Source organism: Rhinatrema bivittatum, chromosome 17 (genome assembly GCF_901001135.1).
Source record: "Rhinatrema bivittatum chromosome 17, aRhiBiv1.1, whole genome shotgun sequence".
NCBI lineage: Eukaryota > Metazoa > Chordata > Amphibia > Gymnophiona > Rhinatrematidae > Rhinatrema > Rhinatrema bivittatum.
The window spans coordinates 43,089,048-43,110,857 of NC_042631.1; the positions used below are offsets into that span (position 1 = coordinate 43,089,048).

Genomic DNA, 21,810 nt, shown 5'->3' on the forward strand with positions numbered 1-21,810 from the left:
ATAGATACTATGTTGAGTGATATTCCAATTTTTTGAAGAGATGTAATGATAGGGTGGTAAAAAGATAATTTTTACCTTGAGCAAGGTAATTCATTGATCATAAAGGACCAATGACAATTTAAAGAGGAATTCCATACTGAAAATTCAAGAATGCTAGCGCAGTCAAACTAGTTAAATAATAAGTCTAGCTTAATTTGAAGAAGGCATGCTATTGCTGCTGGAGACATCCATTTGTGGTAGCAACCAGGGCTGATGCAACCAAATAAGACAGCACATGTAGTTCTAAGTTGTCACATTGAATGGGGCTGAAAAAGCTAATTTTGACCTTGTCTTGATGGCAGCTGCTTCTCCAAATCCTTTGCAATGCTTCAAATTCTCTTTCTGACTCTCCCTTCTTCTTCATCTCTGCTGTAAAATCTTCCACTGCCACTATCCTCTGCCGGAGCACAATACTTCTCCTTGTCTCACCGGTCCTCAGGCATTTACTTTTCAACTGGCTTCTCACATTCACAGCCCTACTGTTTCTGTAACTCCTCAGAGAAGAGATACTCCCTCCTCCCATTGACTATTCTGCATCAGCTGCCCAGCTCCATGCTTTCTCTTCCCTCGCTCTCTTTCTCCTTTTGTTCTTCAGACCTTTTCCTTCCTTCAGTCCATGGGCTCATTGTTGCAGAATACAGGAGTGGAGCCCTGGTTTGGAAGAGTAGCCTGCCTGAGATGAGAAGCCGAGACCTGGACAGAATGGAAATGATCTTACTACCAGAACCCTTTGTGGGTGGGCAACAAGAAAGGAAGGAAAGCAGAGAGCAACGATAGTAACAGATCTCTCTCTTCTCCCTTTTTCCATTTCCCTGAGCGTGGAAAAATTTGTATTTATCTAGGATAGCAGAAACATTTGTGCCAGCCCTGCTATCAACAGAGTAATGATGTTAGAAAGCCCACTCCACTGAGAAAAGTAGCAGGGATTTGTGACATCATTTATTTCTCTGGGGCTGCCACAAAATGGATGATGCTCAGCTCCTTTTTTCTCAAGCTGTTTCTGGAATGCTAACCACCTCTTTGTGATCTCCATGTTCTGTTTAAGGCCTTTGTGGAAACTATAATGATATCCCATCTGATGACTTTATGACAATCAATGAGCTGGTGGAAGAGACTGCTTCCAGTTTTGGCAACGCGTGGAAGAGCCATAGCTTGTGCCCAAATGTCAAAGACCTAAATGAGAATCCGTGTGCTACTAGCGTTATCAAAGGTAAAACAGGCGTGGGGTATGTCAGATGAGGGATGTTAGGAAGGAGAAAGAAAATTTGTTGTACCAGTGAGTGACTACTGTCTTGTCTATGATAACAAAGTACTACATGAAAGGTTGTCAGTGCTGGAAGTCCATACTTCTCAATTCTATTCCGAGATCCTCAGTGATCTCCTCTGATTGCATCAGTACTTTAAGAAGAACATCATTTGTACAAGAACCAAAAGATTTTAGATGTGGGTTCAGTTACATTTTATTTTTAAGTAAAAAAAATGTCATGTTTCAATAAGTCAAAGTAATAATAATTACCTGCCTGAAGGACGCACATTTATCTTTTTGCATTCGGAGTGAATGAGCAATATATTGGCTCTTTGGCGCTATCTCATTCACTCCATGTCGGACACGCGTTAAATAGGCACTAATCCCCCTATTGCATTAGGGGGTGGATTAGCGCCTATTTATCCCACGTCCAACTGCAGGTTATACAGTGCGCTCAGCTGAGCGCACTGTATTGCATCGGCCCCTTTGTTTGTAAAATTCCCTGCACTCATTGCCCAAATGAAATTTACTTAACAAGATAAGCCGGGGTTGGAGGAGTTCCGAGGGCACAGTAAAACTTTAACAACAAAAACCAAATATCAGAAGAATTTTCATAGAAGTACAGTTTTTAAGTGCAATTTTGAAAAATGTATAAAAACCAGCTGTGGAGAATGTATTTATTTATTTATTTATTTATTTATTTATTTATTTAAGAACTTTTTTATACCGGCATTAGTGGGCACATTATGCAGGTTCACATTCAACAAAAAGATTAGAAAATACATAGAAACATAGAAATGACGGCAGAAGAAGACCAAACGGTCCATCCAGTCTGCCCAGCAAGGTTTTACACTTTTTTTTTCTCCATACTTTTCTGTTACTCTTGTCCCTTTAAATAATTTTTTTTGGTTCTATTTCCCTTCCACCCCCACCATCGTAGATAGCAGTGCTGGAGCTGCATCTAAGTGAAGTATCCAGCTAATTGGTTTGGGGTAGTAACCGCAGGATGCCGCCATGACTAGCGCCTCCAGTCGACCCCTAGGTAAACGTGTGCCCAGCATCAGTCCTTTTAATGGGCCCATTGCAGGAATAGGCCACGGCACCCCAGTGATGACATCGCCTGCCTTAGCCTTACAAGAGGACCGACATCCCTACCTAGCCTCAGTAATGGATCCTTTGCAATCCAGCCTTGCCTTGACCTCAGAGCCTTGTCTTGCCCTGTCATGTCCATCTTGTCCTGTATTATTCCTTCTTCTCTTTTCTGTTTTGGCCTCTCTCTCCGGTTCTGACATAGAACAGGGCTTGGGTTGGGATCAAACGAAAAGAGGAGGTCGAGGTGGAAAATAGAGAAACAAAGGGTCAATGAACTTGCCAGAAGCAGGCATATCAGAAATTAACAATGTGGGTAGCAGAGGGTAAAGAACCAGAGCTATATACAGGGTTCAGTGGCATATGCAAGGGTTAGGAACAATATACAGTGTACATGGCAGAATTCAATATACAGTATTCATGGTTCGGAACAATATACAGTGTACATGGCAGAATTCAATATACAGTATTCATGGTTCGGAACAATAAACAGTGTACATGGCAGAAATTCAATATACAGTATTCATGGTTCGGAACAATATACAGTGTACATGGCAGAATATCAATATACAGTATTCATGGTTTGGAACAATATACAGTGTACATGGCAGAAATTCAATATACAGTATTCATGGTTCGGAACAATTTACAGTGTACATGGCAGAATATCAATATACAGTATTCATGGTTCGGAACAATATACAGTGTACATGGCAAAAATTCAATATACAGTATTCATGGTTCGGAACAATATACAGTGTACATGGCAGAATTCAATATACAGTATTCATGGTTCGGAACAATTTACAGTGTACATGGCAGAATTCAATATACAGTATTCATGGCTGATAGTCAGATAGGGGGAGAGGAGGTTAGATATTATTAGATAACATTTGGTGTTTCACTGAATAAAAAATTGGGTATAAAGGTCTCCACAGGAATTCATTTCTTACAGTTAAATTTTAGCCAGACAGTGCTTATATTCGGCGCTCTCTGGCTAAATATATTTATTTATTTTTAAAATTTATAACCCATCCATCTACAATTCTGGGTGGCATACAAATTGAACTGGAACCCAAGCCATCCGCTCTTCAGGGAAGAGGGCCATTGTCCACAGCAATGCTTGGTACGCAGGCGGGCATGGCGGAGGAAATACAGGGAACACATCTTTCCTCCACGAGCCTCATTGCTGGGCGTGCCAGAAGATTATGTGGTTAGAAGGTATTGCTTCAGCTCTCAGGCTATCCTGGAATTATATAAAGAATTCCAAGGGGATCTCAGTCTGGTCACGGAATGGTCACATTCTATAACAGAGCTCATCAAACTATTGGCCACCCTGATTTCATGGCATCCGGCTCCTTCCAGACGACAGTACAGGTCATCGGGGGAATATACCAAGCCACTTCTTCCTACTGCCTGGAGCAAGACATAACAGCTATATCTGACTGTATTAAACGTTGCACAGCATTTCCTCAGGACAGATAGGACTTAATAGAATTGAATAGAGTCTTTTGTACCATAGCCAACATTCCCATTGTTCTGGGATCTATCAACTGCACTCACGTAGCATCATCCCATCCCATAACAGGGATGAGATCTTCAACAACAGAAAGCTCTTCCACGCCATCAACATGCAAGTGGCCTGTGACGTTCGACTGGGCATCCTCGATGTGGTGGCCAGATACCCGGAAGCCATGGCCTCTGCATGCCATTGTGTCAGGGCATGGCTTTATCTCCCTGTGCTTGAGAGGCCTGCTGATATTGTGTGGCCAATCAATGCACTTGCCATAAAGCTTTGTGTGTGAGCAGACACTACACACATTTTTCAGGTTCCCTTTAAGCATTTGCTTTTTCCAATCCTCCTATTTGGGGCAGTTGAAATCTCACTAGTTAATCACAACCTTTTAGTGTCCATACTGCTGGTATTCCCAGATCTGGTGTGCCCTGTTAGTGATGGGTCCGCCAGAATGTCAGGCACAGTTTGTCTTGCCCATCACACAGGTAAACCAGAAGCAGCGACCTGTGCATTTTTGGGCCTAGCATATTCACTATGTCAGAGCAGACAGATTTGTATCTCTGGGGGACATACTGCGGGGCAGCCAGGGACTTGTACATTCATACCATGAGGTAGAGGTATTTCTGCTAGGGCAGGTGTGGCAGCTCTGATGTACTGCTTCATGGTTTGATAACTGCTTTGAACAGGTAGCCTTAGATTGGATGTGAGGGACACGCACACATTTTGTGGAAACCCCAGATGCAATTTCCTAGTCTGGAATTTCTGACCCAGATTTAGCTAGTGCTATAGTGTTCATATAGTGTCACACAAAAAAGTGGCATAGACTTAGGGTACATAAGAACATAACAAATTGTCATGCTGGGTCAGACCAAGGGTCCATCAAGCCCAGCATCCTGTTTTCAACAGAGGCCAAACCAGGCCATAAGAACCTGGCAATTACCAAACACTAAGAAGATCCCATGCTACTGATGCAATTAATAGCAGTGGCTATTCCCTAAGTAAACTTGATTAATAGCCATTAATGGACTTCTTCTCCAAGAACCTATCCAAACCTTTTTTGAACCCAGCTACACTAACTGCACTAACCACATCCTCTGACAACAAATTCCAGAGCTTTATTGTGCGTTGTGAAAAATAATTTTCTCCGATTAGTCTTAAATGTTCTACTTGCTAACTTCATGGAATGCCCCATAGTCCTTCTACTATTCGAAAGTGTAATTAACCGTTTCACATCTACTTGTTCAAGACCTCTCATGATCATAGAAACATAGAAATGACGGCAGAAGAAGACCCAACGGCCCATCCAGTCTGCCGAGCAAGCTTCACACTTTTTTTTTTCATACTTATCTGTTACCCTTGGCTCTTAGTAACCTTTTGGTTCTATTTCCTTTCCACCCCCACCATTAATGTAGAGAGCAGTGATGGAGCTGAATCTAAGTGAAATATCTAGCTTAATTAGTTAGGGGTAGTAACTGCCGCAATAAGCAAGCTACACCCATGCTTATTTGTTTATCCAGACTATGTAATTCAGTCCTTGTTGGTTGTTCTTCATTCCCCCTGCCGTTGAAGCAGAGAGTTACGCTGGATAAGCATCGAAAGTGAAGTATCAGACTTTCTCCCCTGCAGTTGAAGCAGAGAGTTATGCTGGATATGCATTGAAAGTGAAGAATCCGGCTTATTTGGTTTGGGGTAGTAACCGCCGTAACAAGCAAGCTACTCTCCGCTTTTTTGTGAATGAAAATTCTTTTTTCCACATTTCCTCTTGACATTGAAGCTCTGGGACTTGTACATTCATTGTGTGTACCTCTATCATATCCCCCCTCAGCCATCTCTTCTCCAAGCTGAACAGCCCTAACCTCTTTAGCCTTTCCTCATAGGGGAGCTGTTCCATCCCCTTTACAATTTTGGTTGCCCTTCTCTGTACCTTCTCTATCGCAACTATATCTTTTTTAAGATGTGGCGACCAGAATTGTGCACAGTATTCAAGGTGTGGTCTCACCATGGAGCAATATAGAGGCATTATGACATTTTCCGTTTTATTAACCATTCCCTTCATAATAATTCCTAACATTCTGTTTGCTTTTTTGACTGCTGCAGCACACTGAGCCAACGATTTTAAAGTATTATCCACTATGATGCCGAGATCTTTTTCCTGGGTGGTAGTTCCTAATATGGAACCTAACATCGTGTAACTACTAGAGATGTGAATCGTGTCCTCGATCGTCTTAACGATCGATTTCGGCTGGGAGGGGGAGGGAATCGTATTGTTGCCGTTTGGGGGGGTAAAATATCGTGAAAAATCATAAAATCGTGAGCCGGCACATTAAAACCCCCTAAAACCCACCCCCGACCCTTTAAATTAAATCTCCCACCCTCCCGAACCCCCCCCCCCCAAATGACTTAAATAACCTGGGTGTCCAGCGGCGGTCCGGAACGGGCTCCTGCTATTGAATCTTGTTGTCTTCAGCCGGCGCCATTTTCCAAAATGGCACCGAAAAATGGCGGCGGCCATAGAACAACTCGATTCCACGGCAGGAGGTCCTTCCGGACCCCCGCTGGACTTTTGGCAAGTCTTGTGGGGGTCAGGAGGCCCCCCCCAAGCTGGCCAAAAGTTCCTGGAGGTCCAGCGGGGGTCAGGGAGCGATTTCCCGCCGCGAATCGTTTTCCGTACGGAAAATGGCGCCGGCAGGAGATCGACTGCAGGAGGTCGTTCAGCGAGGCGCCGGAACCCTCGCTGAACGACCTCCTGCAGTCGATCTCCTGCCGGCGCCATTTTCCGTACGGAAAACGATTTGCGGCGGGAAATCGCTCCCTGACCCCCGCTGGACCTCCAGGAACTTTTGGCCAGCTTGGGGGGGGCCTCCTGACCCCCACAAGACTTGCCAAAAGTCCAGCGGGGGTCCGGAAGGACCTCCTGCCGAGGAATCGTGTTGGTCTATGGCCGCCGCCATTTTTCGGCGCCATTTTGGAAAATGGCGCCGGCTGAAGACAACAAGATTCAATAGCAGGAGCCCGTTCCGGACCGCTGCCGTTCCGGACCGCCGCTGGACACCCAGGTTATTTAAGTCATTTGGGGGGGGGGGGTTCGGGAGGGTGGGGGATTTAATTTAAAGGGTCGGGGTGGGTTTTAGGCGGTTTTAGTGTACCGGCTCACGATTCTAACGATTTATAACGATAAATCGTTAGAATCTCTATTGTATTGTGTTCCATAACGGTTTAAGACGATATTAAAATTATCGGACGATAATTTTAATCGTCTAAAAACGATTCACATCCCTAGTAACTACAGCAAGGGTTATTTTTCCCTATATGCAACACCTTGCACTTGTCCACATTAAATTTCATCTACCATCTGGATGCCAAATCTTCCAGTTTTGCAAAGTCCTCCTGTAATGTATCACAATCCGCTTGTGATTTAAGTACTCTGAATAATTTTGTATCATCCACAAATTTGATAACCTCACTCGTCTTATTCCTTTCCAGATCATTTATATATATATTGAAAAGCACCGGTCCAAGTACAGATCCCTGAGGCACTCCACTGTTTACTCTTTTCCACTGAGAAAATTGACCATTTAATCCTACTCTCTGTTTCCTATCTTTTAACCAGTTTGTAATCCACGAAAGGACAAGGCCTCCTACCCCATGACTTTTTAGTTTTCTTAGAAGCCTCTCATGAGGGACTTTGTCAAACGCCTTGTGAAAATCCAAATATACTACATCTACCGGTTCACCTTTATCCACATGTTTATTAACCCCTTCAAAAAAATAAAGCAGATTTGTTAGGCAAGACTTCCCTTGGGTAAATCCATGTTGACTGTGTTCCATTAAACCATGTCTTTCTATATGCTCTATGATTTTGATCTTGAGAATAGTTTCCACTATCTTTCCCGGCATTGGTCTATAGTTACCCAGATCGCCCCTGGAGCCTTTTTTAAATATCGGGGTTACATTGGCCACCCTCCAGTCTTCAGGTACAATGGATGATTTTAATGATAGGTTACAAATTTTAACTAATAGATCAGAAATTTCATTTTTGAGTTCTTTCAGTACCCTAGGATGCATACCATCCGGTCCAGGTGATTCACTACTCTTTATTTTGTCAATCTGGCCTATTACATCTTCCAGGTTCACAGTGATTTTGTTCAGTTCCTCTGACTCATCACCTCTGAAAACCATCTCCGGAACTGATATCTCCCCAACATCCTCATTAGTAAACACGGAAGAAAGGAATTCATTTAGTCTTTCTGCAATGGCCTTATCTTCCTTAAGAGCCCCTTTAACCACTCGGTCATCTAATGGTCCAACAGACTCCCTCACAGTTTTCTTGCTTCGGATATATTTTAAAAGGTTTTTATTATGAGTTTTTGCCTCTCTGGCCAACTTCATTTCAAATTCTTTCTTCGCCTATCTTATCAATATTTACACTTATCTTGACAATGTTTATGTTTTATCCTATTTTCTTCGGATGGAGCCTTCTTCCAATTTTTGAAGGATGTTTTTTTGGCTAAAATAGCCTCTTTCACCTCACCTTTTAACCATGACTGTAATGGTTTTTCCTTCCTTCCACCTTTCTTAATGTGTGGAATACATATGGACTGCGCCTCTAGGATTGTATTTTTAAACAATGTCCATGCCTGTTGAACACTTTTAACCTTTGCAGCTGCATCTGTCAGTTTTTTTCTAACTATTTTCCTCATTTTATCAAAGTTTCCCTTTTTAAAATTTAGTGTTAGAGCTGCAGATTGACTTATTGTCCCCCTTCCAGTTATTAGTTTAAATTTGATCATGTTATGATCACTGTTGCCACGTGGCCCCACCACCGTTACCTCTCTCACCAAATCCTGCGTTCCACTAAGAATTAAATCTAAAATAGCTCCCTCTCTTGTTGGTTCCTGAACCAATTGCTCCATGAAGCAGTCATTTATTACATCCAGGAAATTTATGTCTCTAGCAAGTCCTGATGTTACATTTACCCAGTCAATATTGGGGTAATTGAAATCTAATGGCAAAAAGTGTGGAAATCACAATATTATAAATAATAGCCTAAGAAGGTGTCAGCAAGCCTGACGTTATATGTTCTTATTATAGACACTAACCGGTCTACTCAATCATCCACCTTCATCATTTTTTAATTCTTTAATGCCTCAAAAATATTTTTTATAGAGCTTTTTTAGACTTTTAATTAAAATAGTCCTCCATCCATGGATCTCAAGATGACTCAGACTCTTATCAAAAAAACATTCTTATCGCCCTACACAGGCCGGTGTTTCGCTAACTCAGCTTCATCAGGGGCACATCAAAAATGTTTTAGCAAGAGTCAGTTTCCTAGAATAACCATACTGTAGTTAATTTATATATCGAATAGCAAAAAAGTAAAAAATATTACTTATCTGATGATAGCATGGCTAACCATTCAAACGGGACCAGACGTCTCTACCATCTTGTCAACAGGAAGTTTGGAGGAGCTGAAACCGAGGCTCACGTCTCTTTAAATTCACCCAAAAGTCTGACGTCAATGACCCAAGTCAGGTATGGTTGAGATGTCATAGATTGATCTATAAAAAAAGATAATCAACCCAGACATTGAATCAGGTAGACCACCATCGAGGAATCACAAGTGGTGTTGTGTTTAAGAAATACTTTATAACCCGAAGGCAAAATTAAATGATCCTGAATAGACATGGATGATTGGCATACGGAACAGGTATGACAAGGGTAATGAGATCCCGAAGTGCAATCGGATGAGACTGACGTCACAGAGCTGTCAGATTTTACTAACAAATTTCTCAGATTTGCAGCACGGGAGAAGGTGATCCGTGGGGGTAATTTAAAAATCTCATGTACTTGCAGAACATGCCAATATTTTAAAATTGACTCTCAAACCTTAGAAGCAGCAGTAGAGTAAGGTAAAATACAAGTCTGTCGTACAGAGTCTTCTGTTGAACGTGGAAGGATCAAATATTCACGATGAGAGTATTTAGCCCGAAGATATGCCTTCCTAATACATGAGTCAGGATAGCCTCTCGCAGAAAAACTTTCATTTAGCACTTTAGACTGTATTTCAAAATCTGCTGTGGATGTGCATAGGCGTCTGAGACGGATATATTGGCTTACCGGCAAGTTTCTCTTTAAATTTCTCGGATGAGCACTCGAATAATGAAGGTAGGTATTCGAACTGACAGATTTCCGATACAGTGAAGTGACAAATTTTCTGCCAGTTAAAGTGATACGAATGTCCAAAAATGTAATTGTACGTGAATCAATTGAAGCTGTAAATTTCACCCCTTGTAAAGTGTGGAAGCACAGGATCACTGGTATCCAAAGGCAATATGTGCAAAATGGATGCACACTCACTGAGTGCTCTGGGGTATGCACAGGTATATTAATGGAGGGAACAATGTGGCCAACATCACCCCTAGACACAGATCTAGACAGAGGTTAATAAAGCATGTCACTAACCCAGACGCACACATTGACACATATCTATTGGCCCATAGTTGGGTACAGATTACCTCCTGTACTTTGTTCACCTGCACATGGCCAATGCATATGTTCTGCTCTGTTCCTAATCCACCATCATTGATGTCTTTGGCAGCCTGGTCCCAAACTGTTAATGAGGGAGCCAGGGTCCTAACTACACACAGAAGATTATCTACATCTGCCAGCATGATACACATCTGTGAGAAGCATATATGAACAGCACTTTGTCAGAGGTACTGAGATGGGCCCCTCAAGACCTTGGGTGGCACTAAATGCTTCTCTTGCAAGAGACAAACACAGAAAGTGCATAAGCCATCATGCCAACTACATGAGACCTCTGGGAGCATTTGGCCTAAATATTCAGCACAGTGGGAAGTTTCAGAACGAGGCAGGATGGAGGCTCCTGAGATCATCAACTGACAACACCTTCTGTAGTCTTTATGCTGCACACGGAGCTGATGATTGAGAGTGTCTCAGCATACCTGCCTTGCTGACTACAAACTATAAAACTGAAAAACACCACCTCTGAAATATCAAGGCCAGAGTCTACTTTCTAATGACTCTAATAGCACCCACATGTCTTCTAAGAAAAGGTTCACCTCATTGAAAGGTATGTTAGTAGCTATTTGCCTCACTTGATTCATCACAGGTAGCCTTTGTCAAATATTGAGATGTCATGGTGCTGCAAGGCCCTTGGCCAGTGCAGCTCAGGGCAAGTCATTTAGTGCTGCTGTATGTATGTATGTATCTAGAAAATATGCAGTGTTTTTTGCAGTAGCTACTATCAGTTATACTCCTTATGCTATCTGTGGCTAAAGCACATAAGCTGAGGTCCTTCCGGGCAAACAGTTTGCAGAATGGTCAGTTTCCAAAGTGAGTCACTATCTGGTGTTTTATGGTTGGAGGCCCTTGCTGGTTCTCATGGCTACCATGACTTAAGACCAAGATGGAAGAGTTGGTGTGATTGGTAGCCAAATATGAAGATCTCTCCTTACACTTTTATTATTTCCATTGATTTTATAGGGGATTTCAAGAATATTAGCTATCTAGTTGTATATTTTAAAGTGATTTTGTTCCATGTTAGTAAATAGCCTCCAGAGCAAATAATGGGGGATGAGGTTTAATGGTTTATTAAGTTTTATGTACCGATACATCGGACAGGCCTTCACATCGGTTTACACAAGATAAAACAGGATCAGAAATACAATATTCATAAAATAGTAACAGCTAAAAAAACTATATAAAGTAAAAGAATAAATTGTTAACTTGTGTTACTGCCCATTGTATATTGATAAATACACCTTGTAATTATTGAAAACAGTTTCTGCAAAAGACGACATGCTAATGGAATGAGACTGAAGAATCCTAGCATTCCCCTGTGAATAAATGTGCTTTGGGATACTGAAGAATGCAGAATCCTTTGAAATAGAGAGTAAGCCTGGGCACTGGAGGATTTGAATATTTTGCTGGTCAGTAAAGTATGTACTTTTATATTGCAGAGCGATATGCCCAGCCATGGTGCTCCATCCTTTTGGATGTCAAGGGACCCTTTGCACATTGTAGAATGTTTGTTAACCCTGCACCGTACTTCAAGGTAAGGACATATTTTCTTACGTGACTCTCCTAAGCAAGCCTACTACATTCCTAGCCATAAATGTGTTGTATCTTACAATGAGATGGGAGTATTCTCCTCATTTGATTGAGTTATTTGGTCTTTGGCCTTGTTGCTCATCTGAGGCACATTTGATAGCCACAAATACTTCCTGCCATGTGTGCTTTAATGACATTTTTTTTTTATTATTAAAAATTTTGTATAACACATGATCAGTTTATAGATTAAAACACACATGCGAAAAGAAAAATAAAGCCAAATCACCACAGCATAAAATACAAAATATATTAAAATTTATCACTTCCAAATCCCAATCTTGCTTACTGCCATCTTGTCAACCACCTTTAGAACTCTGGGAATAAATACTGAAATGATAAATGTCCTTCTTGCTCCTGCCATGCCATATTTTCTTAGTATTTGCAAAATCTAAAGACTTTGCTCAGTTCTTTACTTAGAAAATGTAGGAAATGAACAGACTATTGAGAGCTATCCATGTTCTCCTCGTTCTTGACCCCATGCTCCTCTCCCCAGTCCCTCTGCATTTTTTGGTGTTGCATGGGCAAGCAGCAGTATGCAATATTAATTTTCCCTTTTTTGTGTGCAGAGCACATATCATTTAAAAATATGAACCTTTAAACAATTAGGTATAAACTTTTAAAAAATACAACATGAACATAGTAAGCAATATTATAGCAGGATTCCCAGTTGTCTTGCTGCCTGAAACCGGAGAGCTACAATGCCAGGGTCCATCTAGCAGGGGTGGGGTTCGCTTAGGCTCCTGGGCTCTTGGTGTGGTCATGGATACAGTTGTCCTCATTAACCCCACTCTACTGCTTCTAGTCATTGGGCAAGGGTGTCCTCCAACAGGGGGCAGAAGAATAAAACAATAAATCTTATGCTCTCCACTCAAAATCTTAGTATCCACTGGGAAAAATTCACTGGTTTTCAACGTAAATTTGAAAAACAAAATCCGAGCCAATATTGAAAAATGAGAAAAATCATCAGAAAAATCAGTTAGAAAAACCATTGTCTCTTTATCCATGATATTCCTCCTAAATGTTCTTCTTAACCCTGCACCAATTCCACCTCCATGATCCAGTCCCCTTGGAGGATAGGATATTCTCTTTGTAACTCCAGCATGCACAAGGGCTGGAAAAGATGACAAAACCCCTTGTTCCAAAAATATATCTTCAAAAGATAAGTCCAAAAGGCTCTCTCACCAATGTCTAAGATCTCCAAAACTCTTCATCTTTGCTGTTGACTTTTAGCATAGACAAAAGAGATATAGAATTCAATACTTCTAGACGCTGGGGGTTTCCCTTATTTTAAAAACTGGTTCACCTTCAAAAAGTACTAAAACTCTTTTGGTCAGTCTGTTCTACACAGCAGCAAAGACCACCTCCTTATCACTCCTCTTGGGAGCGGCAATGACCTTCAACACCATCTGATCATCCGCCTGGAGGATGGTAAAAGACCAAGATCACATGCTCTGGGAAATATTTATATTCTCTAGACGCATCCCACAAAAAGGTGGGGCTAGAACAAGGGAAGGTCTCCAAAAATACAAAACCCCTTTCTCACTGCAAAAATATAGGAAACACTGTTAGTGACAGGCCAAACCATGTCACAGTTATATTTAAGTAATTTGGTAATGACAGAGTTTATGTTGTTGTATACCTCAAGTGTGTTCTGTCTTCGGTCTTTCTCACAACTGCTTGCAACCTGGTTATCTTGTCATGATTTAATGTAATCTGTACTGTTATGCCATGATATCAATACTGAACAGGACCTTTTGCATTCAAAAATTAATTCTGTCTACCTAATCATTTTATAAAACTACTATTACCACTACTACTACATATAGCACTCCTAGACATACAGAGTGCTGTGGAATTTAAAATCTAGTCAATGTTGCGGTCCTGGCTGCGAGCACCGCGGCCAGCCCTTACCTCTTGATTCCCAGACCTGCTCCCACCTCCGGAGTCCTGGCTTGCGGCCTGTTTGGCGGCGTCCCCGCTGGGGCAGCGCTGCCGTGAAGGTGCCGGTGGATGCCCTGCTCCCAGGCGCACTCGCGCGCGCCACTTGGGCGCCTTTGTAGCCCGTTTCCCGCCAGTGCCGACTCCGCCCAATTCCTGACATCAGATGCCGCGGCCTTGATAAGCCGGCCGCGGCCATCCAGCTTTTGCCTTGCAACGGGTTAGCATGCTGGTTTCCTGTTGTGTTGCGCCCCGGAGTGACCCGCTTGGCTATGTCACTCCGTTCCTGCTACAGTACCTGCTTGGTTCCTGCCTGCCTGCTACAGTACCCGAGTCCTGCTACAGTTCCTGCCTGGTTCCAGTTCCCGAGTCCTGCTACAGTTCCTGCCTGGTTCCAGAACCCGAACCCAGTTACAGTATCACTACTGTCCTAGTCTGGTTCCAGTTACCTGTCCTGATCCACAACCCGCCTAAGTCCCAGTGGCCAGGCCCCTACGGGCTCCTCCCGGGGGGGCTTCGACTTCCAAGGGTGAAGCCACCTAAGTCCCAGCGGTTGGGCTCCTACGGGCTCCTCCCAGGGGAGCACCAGCTTCCAGGGTGAAGAGCATCTACGTCCTGCTTGAACATCTGCCTCCCGGCCCGCTGTTCATCAGAGACATTGTCCATCTCTTCCTAGTCTCCAGCAGGTCAGCCCAAGGGTCCACTAAACTGAGACTCCCACAACAGTCAAGACATAAAAACAATAATAGTATATAAACATTAAACAATTCTTAGGGCCTGATTTTAAAAACCATTTACCCATGTAAGTGGGTTTTTGAAAATTGCTACAATATAAGCCATTGAATTGCCCATAGGATATTCACATGTAAGTGGATTTTATATGTGTAAATAGCTTTTAAAATTGCTATGATAGTATGTTACATTTACATGTGTAACTCCTTTTAAAATTATCTTTAGTATGAACTCATGAAGTAAAATTTATTTTAAAATTTATTTTAAAATTTAATTTTATAATCTCAGTGGAGCACAATAAAACATCCATAATCAATTACTTATGAAACAATCAAAGCACAATTAATAATACACAGAACACTGAGGAGTTGACACTGCAAACATATTAAATTGTGCAAAAATATTGAATAACATAGTATGAGCATAATGATGTTTTATAAATGGGTTGGATAATCTAGGTCAAATAAGAGATATGTTATGGTATAAACCTTTATTATGTGTGTCATCTTCTGACTGTAAATTTTACTTGTCTGGGTTTTTTATGTTGATCTTTAGAACTGTTTATATGACACCTGTGTCTGTGAGCAGAGCGAGGACTGTATGTGTGCGGCCCTTTCCTCCTACGTTCGAGCCTGCACTACTAAAGGGGTCTCACTGACTGGATGGAGGTCTAATTTCTGCCGTAAGTCAATGCACTTTTCAGCACAGCCGCTAGATTTCTTAATAATGGAAATGTCTTAGGACTGCTTTCTCTACAGCAGTTCTCTTAAGGTTGCAGTATCAGGAGGGATTTGTAACATCAGTCAAATCAATGATCAAGTCATTGTTGCTTATTATTGCCAGGGAGCAGATCTGGCTTCTGTCGCTTACTTTTCTCTTGCTTAGGATAACTGGGATATTGTCTTATTGTTTGTTTATTATTTTGATTTTATGGATGGTTTGACTGTAAACCGCTTAAACATACTGATAGGCGGTATATAAATAAATAAAATAAATAAATATATACTACTGAAGGTGTAAACTGCAGCACTTCAATAGTATAGAAAACATTTGTGATGCTAAACCACATCTATATAAGAGGGAGAGAGAATTGGAATAGTCTTATGATACACTGAACTAGGGCAGAAAGGAATCACCAATATGTATTCATTAGCTAATCATGTTTCCTAAATCACACCCTTCTTATAATAAATTTTCCAGATAAAACCTCTGTCATTATATCACATTCCCTTTGTGTTCCCAAACCTCTACCAATACTTTGCATTTTCTTTGAATTCCCTATAAAGGAACCCTTGTTTTGCCACTACAGGCTTCCTCAAGAGTAAATTTTCTAAAGCTTATAATCAACTTATCTAAATAAATATATCCAATTTTTTCTTTTTTCTTTATTCACCTCCCCCACTCATGTATTCTACAAAATAACCACATAATATAATTAGTAAAATCTAAATAGAAAAACTTCCATAACCTTATAAAAATATTTTAATTCCATATAATGTATCACATACATATAATGCATGTGATACATTGCTGAAAATATACTAACATCAAAATGTGAATAGCTTAATTGCTTCATTATTGTAGAAAATCAATTCTGCTGCTCAGTGTCTATTCGAGATTTCGCAAACTTCTTAACTCTCATGTTAACTTTCTGTTGTTATTGAAGCGAAGAACACCAAAACATTCACCATCTACAAAATCACTCCAAGGATTTTGAGCATTTTTAAGCAACATTTTCTAATTACAGGTAATGAATGAGAATTGTATTAAGCAGTGGAATGCAATTCTCAACAAGTGCTCTTATGATCTTAAACTACCAAACAGTTCATGGAAGAAACTCAGTTTATATTAGATAATCAATTGGGTGAAATTAAGAAGAACCTGACCAATGATTATAAACGCCAACTGATTGAATTTCAGAAAGAACTTGATGCATTCAGGAATGAGGTAAAGAAGATTAAGGTTAATAAATTCTGTAGGGTTGAGAATGATTATGTTAGAGGTTCCATAAACCCTTAGATGAATAAAGCCCAGACAGCATTAATCCAAAAAGTCACCACATTTAGTTCATCCTCTGATAAGTCATTTGAAGACTGACAAGCCAAAGAGGAGCACATCACCCAGAGCAGATGATATACACCCCAGGGCTCTGAAATAACTAAAATAAAAAATGAATTTCTTAGCGTCTAGTCAGATGAATCCAGAACCAGTGGGTTATGCACCTCTATCAATAGATGGAGGCAGAGCAAAGGTGACATCACAGTGTATATACTCCTGCAGTGACATCAGCCCGCCAGTCTTCTCCATCTCCAGCAGATGGTGGACGTGCATCTCCCTACTGGGGATTGCTTCAAGTTTTAGAAAGAGAAATAAAGAAAGGAAATGTAATTTGCCCTGCTCTTCTGCGGTGATGCCAAATGGTCCCTCCCCTGGTTGAGAATTCCTGAGGTGATTTCTATGGTCCTTCAGATGAGTGCCTTGGTCCGGTAACTGGTTTTATCAGCCAGCGTGGTCTTAGCTGTTAAAACAGCTGAAAGGCAGCGGGTGCAGGAAGCCAAGCAAGGCGGTGATGGTATATGCCCTTTCCTCCCCAGCCCCCCCCCCCCCCACCCCCCTGCAGCCAGAGACTGCCTCTGTACTTAGCTGGAATGGGCTAAGCTCAAGTAAAGCTTAAAAAAAAAAAAAAAAAGACAGTCAGAGAAGGAGTTTGTAGGATTTTCTCCTACCGCCGGTCTCCGTGCTTGGTGCACTGTTCCGACGTTCATTCCCACCCTCGAGGGAGGTTAAGGGATGTGGGCAGCCTGGCAGGTTGATCAGCCCATTTTGGGCTAGGACCCTCTCTTAGTCATTTTTTTTCTGTGCACTGCATGGTAGACCATGGTGGCATTTTCACGTGCATTTTCCTGTGCGTTAGGCTGCCTTCTTTAGGACCGTTGGTTTGTGCTAGTGCGTTTTGCTGTGCATCCAGGTGATGCATCCAGTTTTAGATGCTTAGTCGGACGCCTGCTTGGGCGTCCAGGTAATAGCGGCATCTGTGTTAGACATGCACTTACCTGTACGCAGAATTTGGTTATCATTGTCTGTTTGCTTAAGTTTGGAATGCCTAGATTTTGGACTCCTAAGTTTGGGACGCCTATATTTTGGATGCATATATTTTGCAGTGTGAATTTAGCTGGACACACACCTTTCAGTTGCCTGTTAAGTGTATTGACAGACCTATGGCGCCTATAGCTAAGAAACCTAAGCGCCTTTCCCTCTGTGCTGCCAGTCATATTCGGACATCTCAGTCTGGCGTGCCCTCTAACTTGAGCCAGCACTGCTTAGAGGCTCAAGGAAAATTGCCTTCTTCTGATTTTTTTTAAGCCTGGTTCTTCCCAGCCTGATGAGGACCTGGATAAAGACATGTCAGGAGGGGCGCCTGACCCTAGAATTCCCTTAACAAGTTTGTCAGCAGGGGAAGGTAGCTCAGTGGGCACAGCACAGGTACCTTCTGGTTTTGGCATGTATCCTTCTGCCTTTTCCCAGGTAGAATTTTTTCAAGGATTGCAATCCTTTCTTCAGGTGCAGTCCTCAGCCCCGTCCAATCCTGCTAGGTCAGAGTTGCAGGTAGTGACCTCTCACTCACCCAATACTACTGTTAAGCGCAGAAGTATACCTAGATCAGCAGCAGATCTTCCCAACAGGGATCCGGATGGCATGGATAATGAGGCCGATCCTGACTCTCTGGAGGATGGGGAAATTCCTCCAAGACTGGAACCGTATATGACCATTTATTTATTTATTTAACACTTTTTTATACCGAGCTTCATAGTAATAACCATATCGGATCGGTTTACATAAAACAAGTGTATAACTGAAGCAATAAATAAAAGTAATTAACAAGAGAAGTGAATAAGGCAAAGTTACATTTAACAAGGACTAAAAAACTTGGGAAGCTTAAAAGCTAGAAGAAAGGTAAAGGCAGAAGGTAATTAAAAAACATAATACAAAAAGGAATTTGGGTTAGAGCATAAGATGCTTTAACCAGTGAGTGCAAGAGTCCTTCGTTTGAATGGTTGGAGGACCTCAATCTTCTATGTCCAAGTGAGGGAAAAGAAGACTAAGGATTGTGTGGAGGATCATCGAAGGCTTGGTGGAATAGCCACGTCTTTAGTTTTTTCCTGAACGTAATGAGACAGGGTTCTAGTCGGAGGCTTGAAGGGATGTTGTTCCAAATAGACGGACCTGCTATTGAAAAAGCTCGGTCTTTGGTCGAGGAGAGGCGTGAGGCTTTAGTTGGGGGGTAATTCAGAGTACCTTTATGATTATCTCTAATTGGTCTGTTGGAGGAGTGAAGTTTGAAGGGAATTTCAAGGTTGTGTTGGAGTTGATGATGGATGGATTTATGTATTAGGGTGATTGATTTGTAAAGGATTCTAAAATTTACTGGTAGCCAATGTAGGTTTCTGAGGATGGGTGAGATGTGATTTTCGCGGCTGGTGTTGGTCAGTAATCTCGCTGCAGCATTTTGTATCATCTGAAGCGGTTTAGTGGTCGACTTGGGTAGGCCAAGGAGAAGGGCACTGCAATAGTCAATCTTGGCAAATAGCAACGCTTGGAGGACTGTCCTGAAATCTTGGAAAAATAGAAGTGGCTTGAGTCGTTTCAGAACCTGGAGTCTGTAAAAGCAGTCTTTGGATGTAGTATTGACCATTTTCTTTAGGTTTAGTCTATTATCCAGAATTACTCCTAGGTCTCTCACCTGCTTATGAGTGATGTATGCGTTGTGTGGGTATGGTATGGGAATATTTTCTTCATTTGCAGATTTCTCTATGAAAGAATCACAACCATGTTGTGATTCTTTCATAGAGGAGAGTTACTGGCTCTGATTTCCCAGACATTAAAGATGCTCGGCCCAAATCCATGTCTGAGCCAAAGAAAAATCTTTTTTTTTTTTTTTTTTTTTACATCTCCATAAAGAGGCTTTTTTACATAAAGCCTCTTTATGGAGATCATTCAGGAATTGTTTGATCTTGAGTGGGGCGCCCCAGAGGCTAATTTCAAAGGGGGTCCAGTTTTGGAAGGCCTGTACCCCCTGGATCCAGTGGCGAGAGAGCATTTGTGTTTTCCGAAAGTAGATGCACTTGTCTGTGCTGTCTTCAAGCTGGACGACTATCCCTGTGGAGGGAGGAGCAGCGTTGAAGGATATGCACGATAGGATTGAAGCCATCCTTAAGCAAGCATTTGAAGCAGTGGCAATGACTTTACAGGTAGCTTCTTGTTGTTCCCTGGTGGCTCGCTTTTGTTTACTTCTTTCTCAGGTGGCCGATGAATCTAGAGTGAATTCCAGGACAATTATGGAACCAGCATCTGCCTTTTGGGCAAATGAAGGCTGCGATTTGGTCCGCACCTCAGCCAGAAGGATGGTTTCGGTAAAAGCGGCCAATCATCAGTTATGGCTGAGAAATTGGGCAGCCGATGCAACCTCCAAGGCTAACCTTATGAAATTGCCCTTTAAAGGTTCGATCTTGTTTGGGAGCGAGTTGGAGAAACTGGCCAATAAGTGGAGCGAATCCCCAATTCCTCGGTAGCCAGAGGATAAGAAGTAGACATGGCGCTTCTTTGACATGAGAGATTATGCTAGGAGATCCAAGCATTTTCGACTCTGCAGAGGAGTGACCCTTCAGAGGACTCAACCTTTCGGTAGGTCTCAGTCCTTTCGTCCCAGACAGCCCAGAAGGGGTGTGGGCTCGGGTAGCGGAACTTTCCAAGCCCCCCAATGAAGGTTTGCTGACTCATCCCGGGAACAGGAGATAAGGGGGCGCCTCTCTCTCTTTTATCAGAGATGGGTTGAAATCACATCAGACCAGTGGATCCTGGAGGCGATATGAGAGAGAGAGGTGCTGAAGTTCTGCAGTGTTCCTCGGGAAGAAGCAAACAGTAGAGTGTACATTCTCAAGGCTTCTCAGTCTGAGGGCTGTGGTTCTAGTGCCCACGTCTCAAGAATATACAGGTCAATATTCCAATTATTTCGTTGTGCCCAAGGAGGAGTGCTCCTTTCATCCCATCCTGGATCTCAAAGGGGTCATTTGCGGGTGACTCATTTTCATATTAAAACATTGCGCTTAGTGATAATGGCCATGTAGTTGGGAATTTCTGACCTCCTTGGATCTATCTGAGGTGTACCTGCATATTCCCATCCAACTAGAGCACCACCATTCTCTGTAATTCGCGGTTTTGGGATGCCATTCTCAGTTTCGGGCCCTAACTTTTGGTCTGGCCACCGCACCCAGAACTTTTTCCAAGATTATGGTGCTGGTGGCTGCAGAGTTATGAAACGATGGGCTCCTGGTACAACCGTACTTGGACAACTGGCTGATTTGGTCCAGTCTCTGGAAGAGAGTCGCCTGGTGACCCGCAAGGTGATCTCCCTGTTGCAAGAGCTTGATTGGGTGGTGAACCTGGCCAGGAGCAGACTTCAGCCATCTCAGTCGCTAGAGTATCTTGGTGTATGGTTCGACACAAAGCAGGGCAAGGTTTTCCTGATGGAAGGTCGTATTCAGAAGTTGATGGTGCTGGTGCTTCTACTGATGAATACAATACACCCGACAGTGTGGTCCTATCTACAGGTGCTCAGACTGATAGCAACTCTGGAAGTGGTGCTGTGGGTGAGGGTGCATATGCGTCCTCTTCAGCGCTCCCTGCTGTCTCATTGGAGCCCTCAGTCTGAAGACTATTTACTTCGGCTCCACCTGCCGATGAAGGTCTGCTCTCAACTACAGTGAGGTTACAAGCAGATCATCTAAGAAAGGGAGTTTCCCTAAAATCACCATACTGGTTAGTACTCATGACAGATGTGAGGCTCTAGGGTTGGGGAGCTCAGTGTCAGGAACTGACAGCGCAAGGGAGCTGGAGTGCAGAAGAAACTCTCTAGAGCATCAATCAGCTGGAAGCCCGGACAGTGCGGTTGGCATGCTTTCAGTTCATTGGCAGGTTGCAGGATCGAGCAGTCTATATAATGTCGGACAATGCATTGACAGTGGCTTACATCAATTGGCAGGGAGGAACCAAGAACCAGCAGGTTTCGCAGGAAATAGACCAACTTATGAAATGGGCAGAAGTGTATCTTCAGGAGATC

At 42.4% G+C, this 21,810-nt stretch overlaps 1 protein-coding gene across 3 annotated transcripts in view; it reads left to right on the top strand.

Annotated features, from left to right (window-relative positions):
* LOC115079264 (mucin-5AC-like) overlaps nt 1–21,810 on the top strand; it is a 264,061-nt gene that overhangs the window by 105,331 nt on the left and 136,920 nt on the right. For all 3 annotated transcript variants that reach the window (XM_029582610.1, XM_029582612.1, XM_029582611.1), the window contains exons 14-16: nt 1,085–1,249; nt 11,873–11,967; nt 15,249–15,375. In XM_029582610.1, coding sequence (XP_029438470.1) covers nt 1,085–1,249; nt 11,873–11,967; nt 15,249–15,375 — 387 coding nt within the window. The remainder of the gene's footprint in view (nt 1–1,084; nt 1,250–11,872; nt 11,968–15,248; nt 15,376–21,810) is intronic.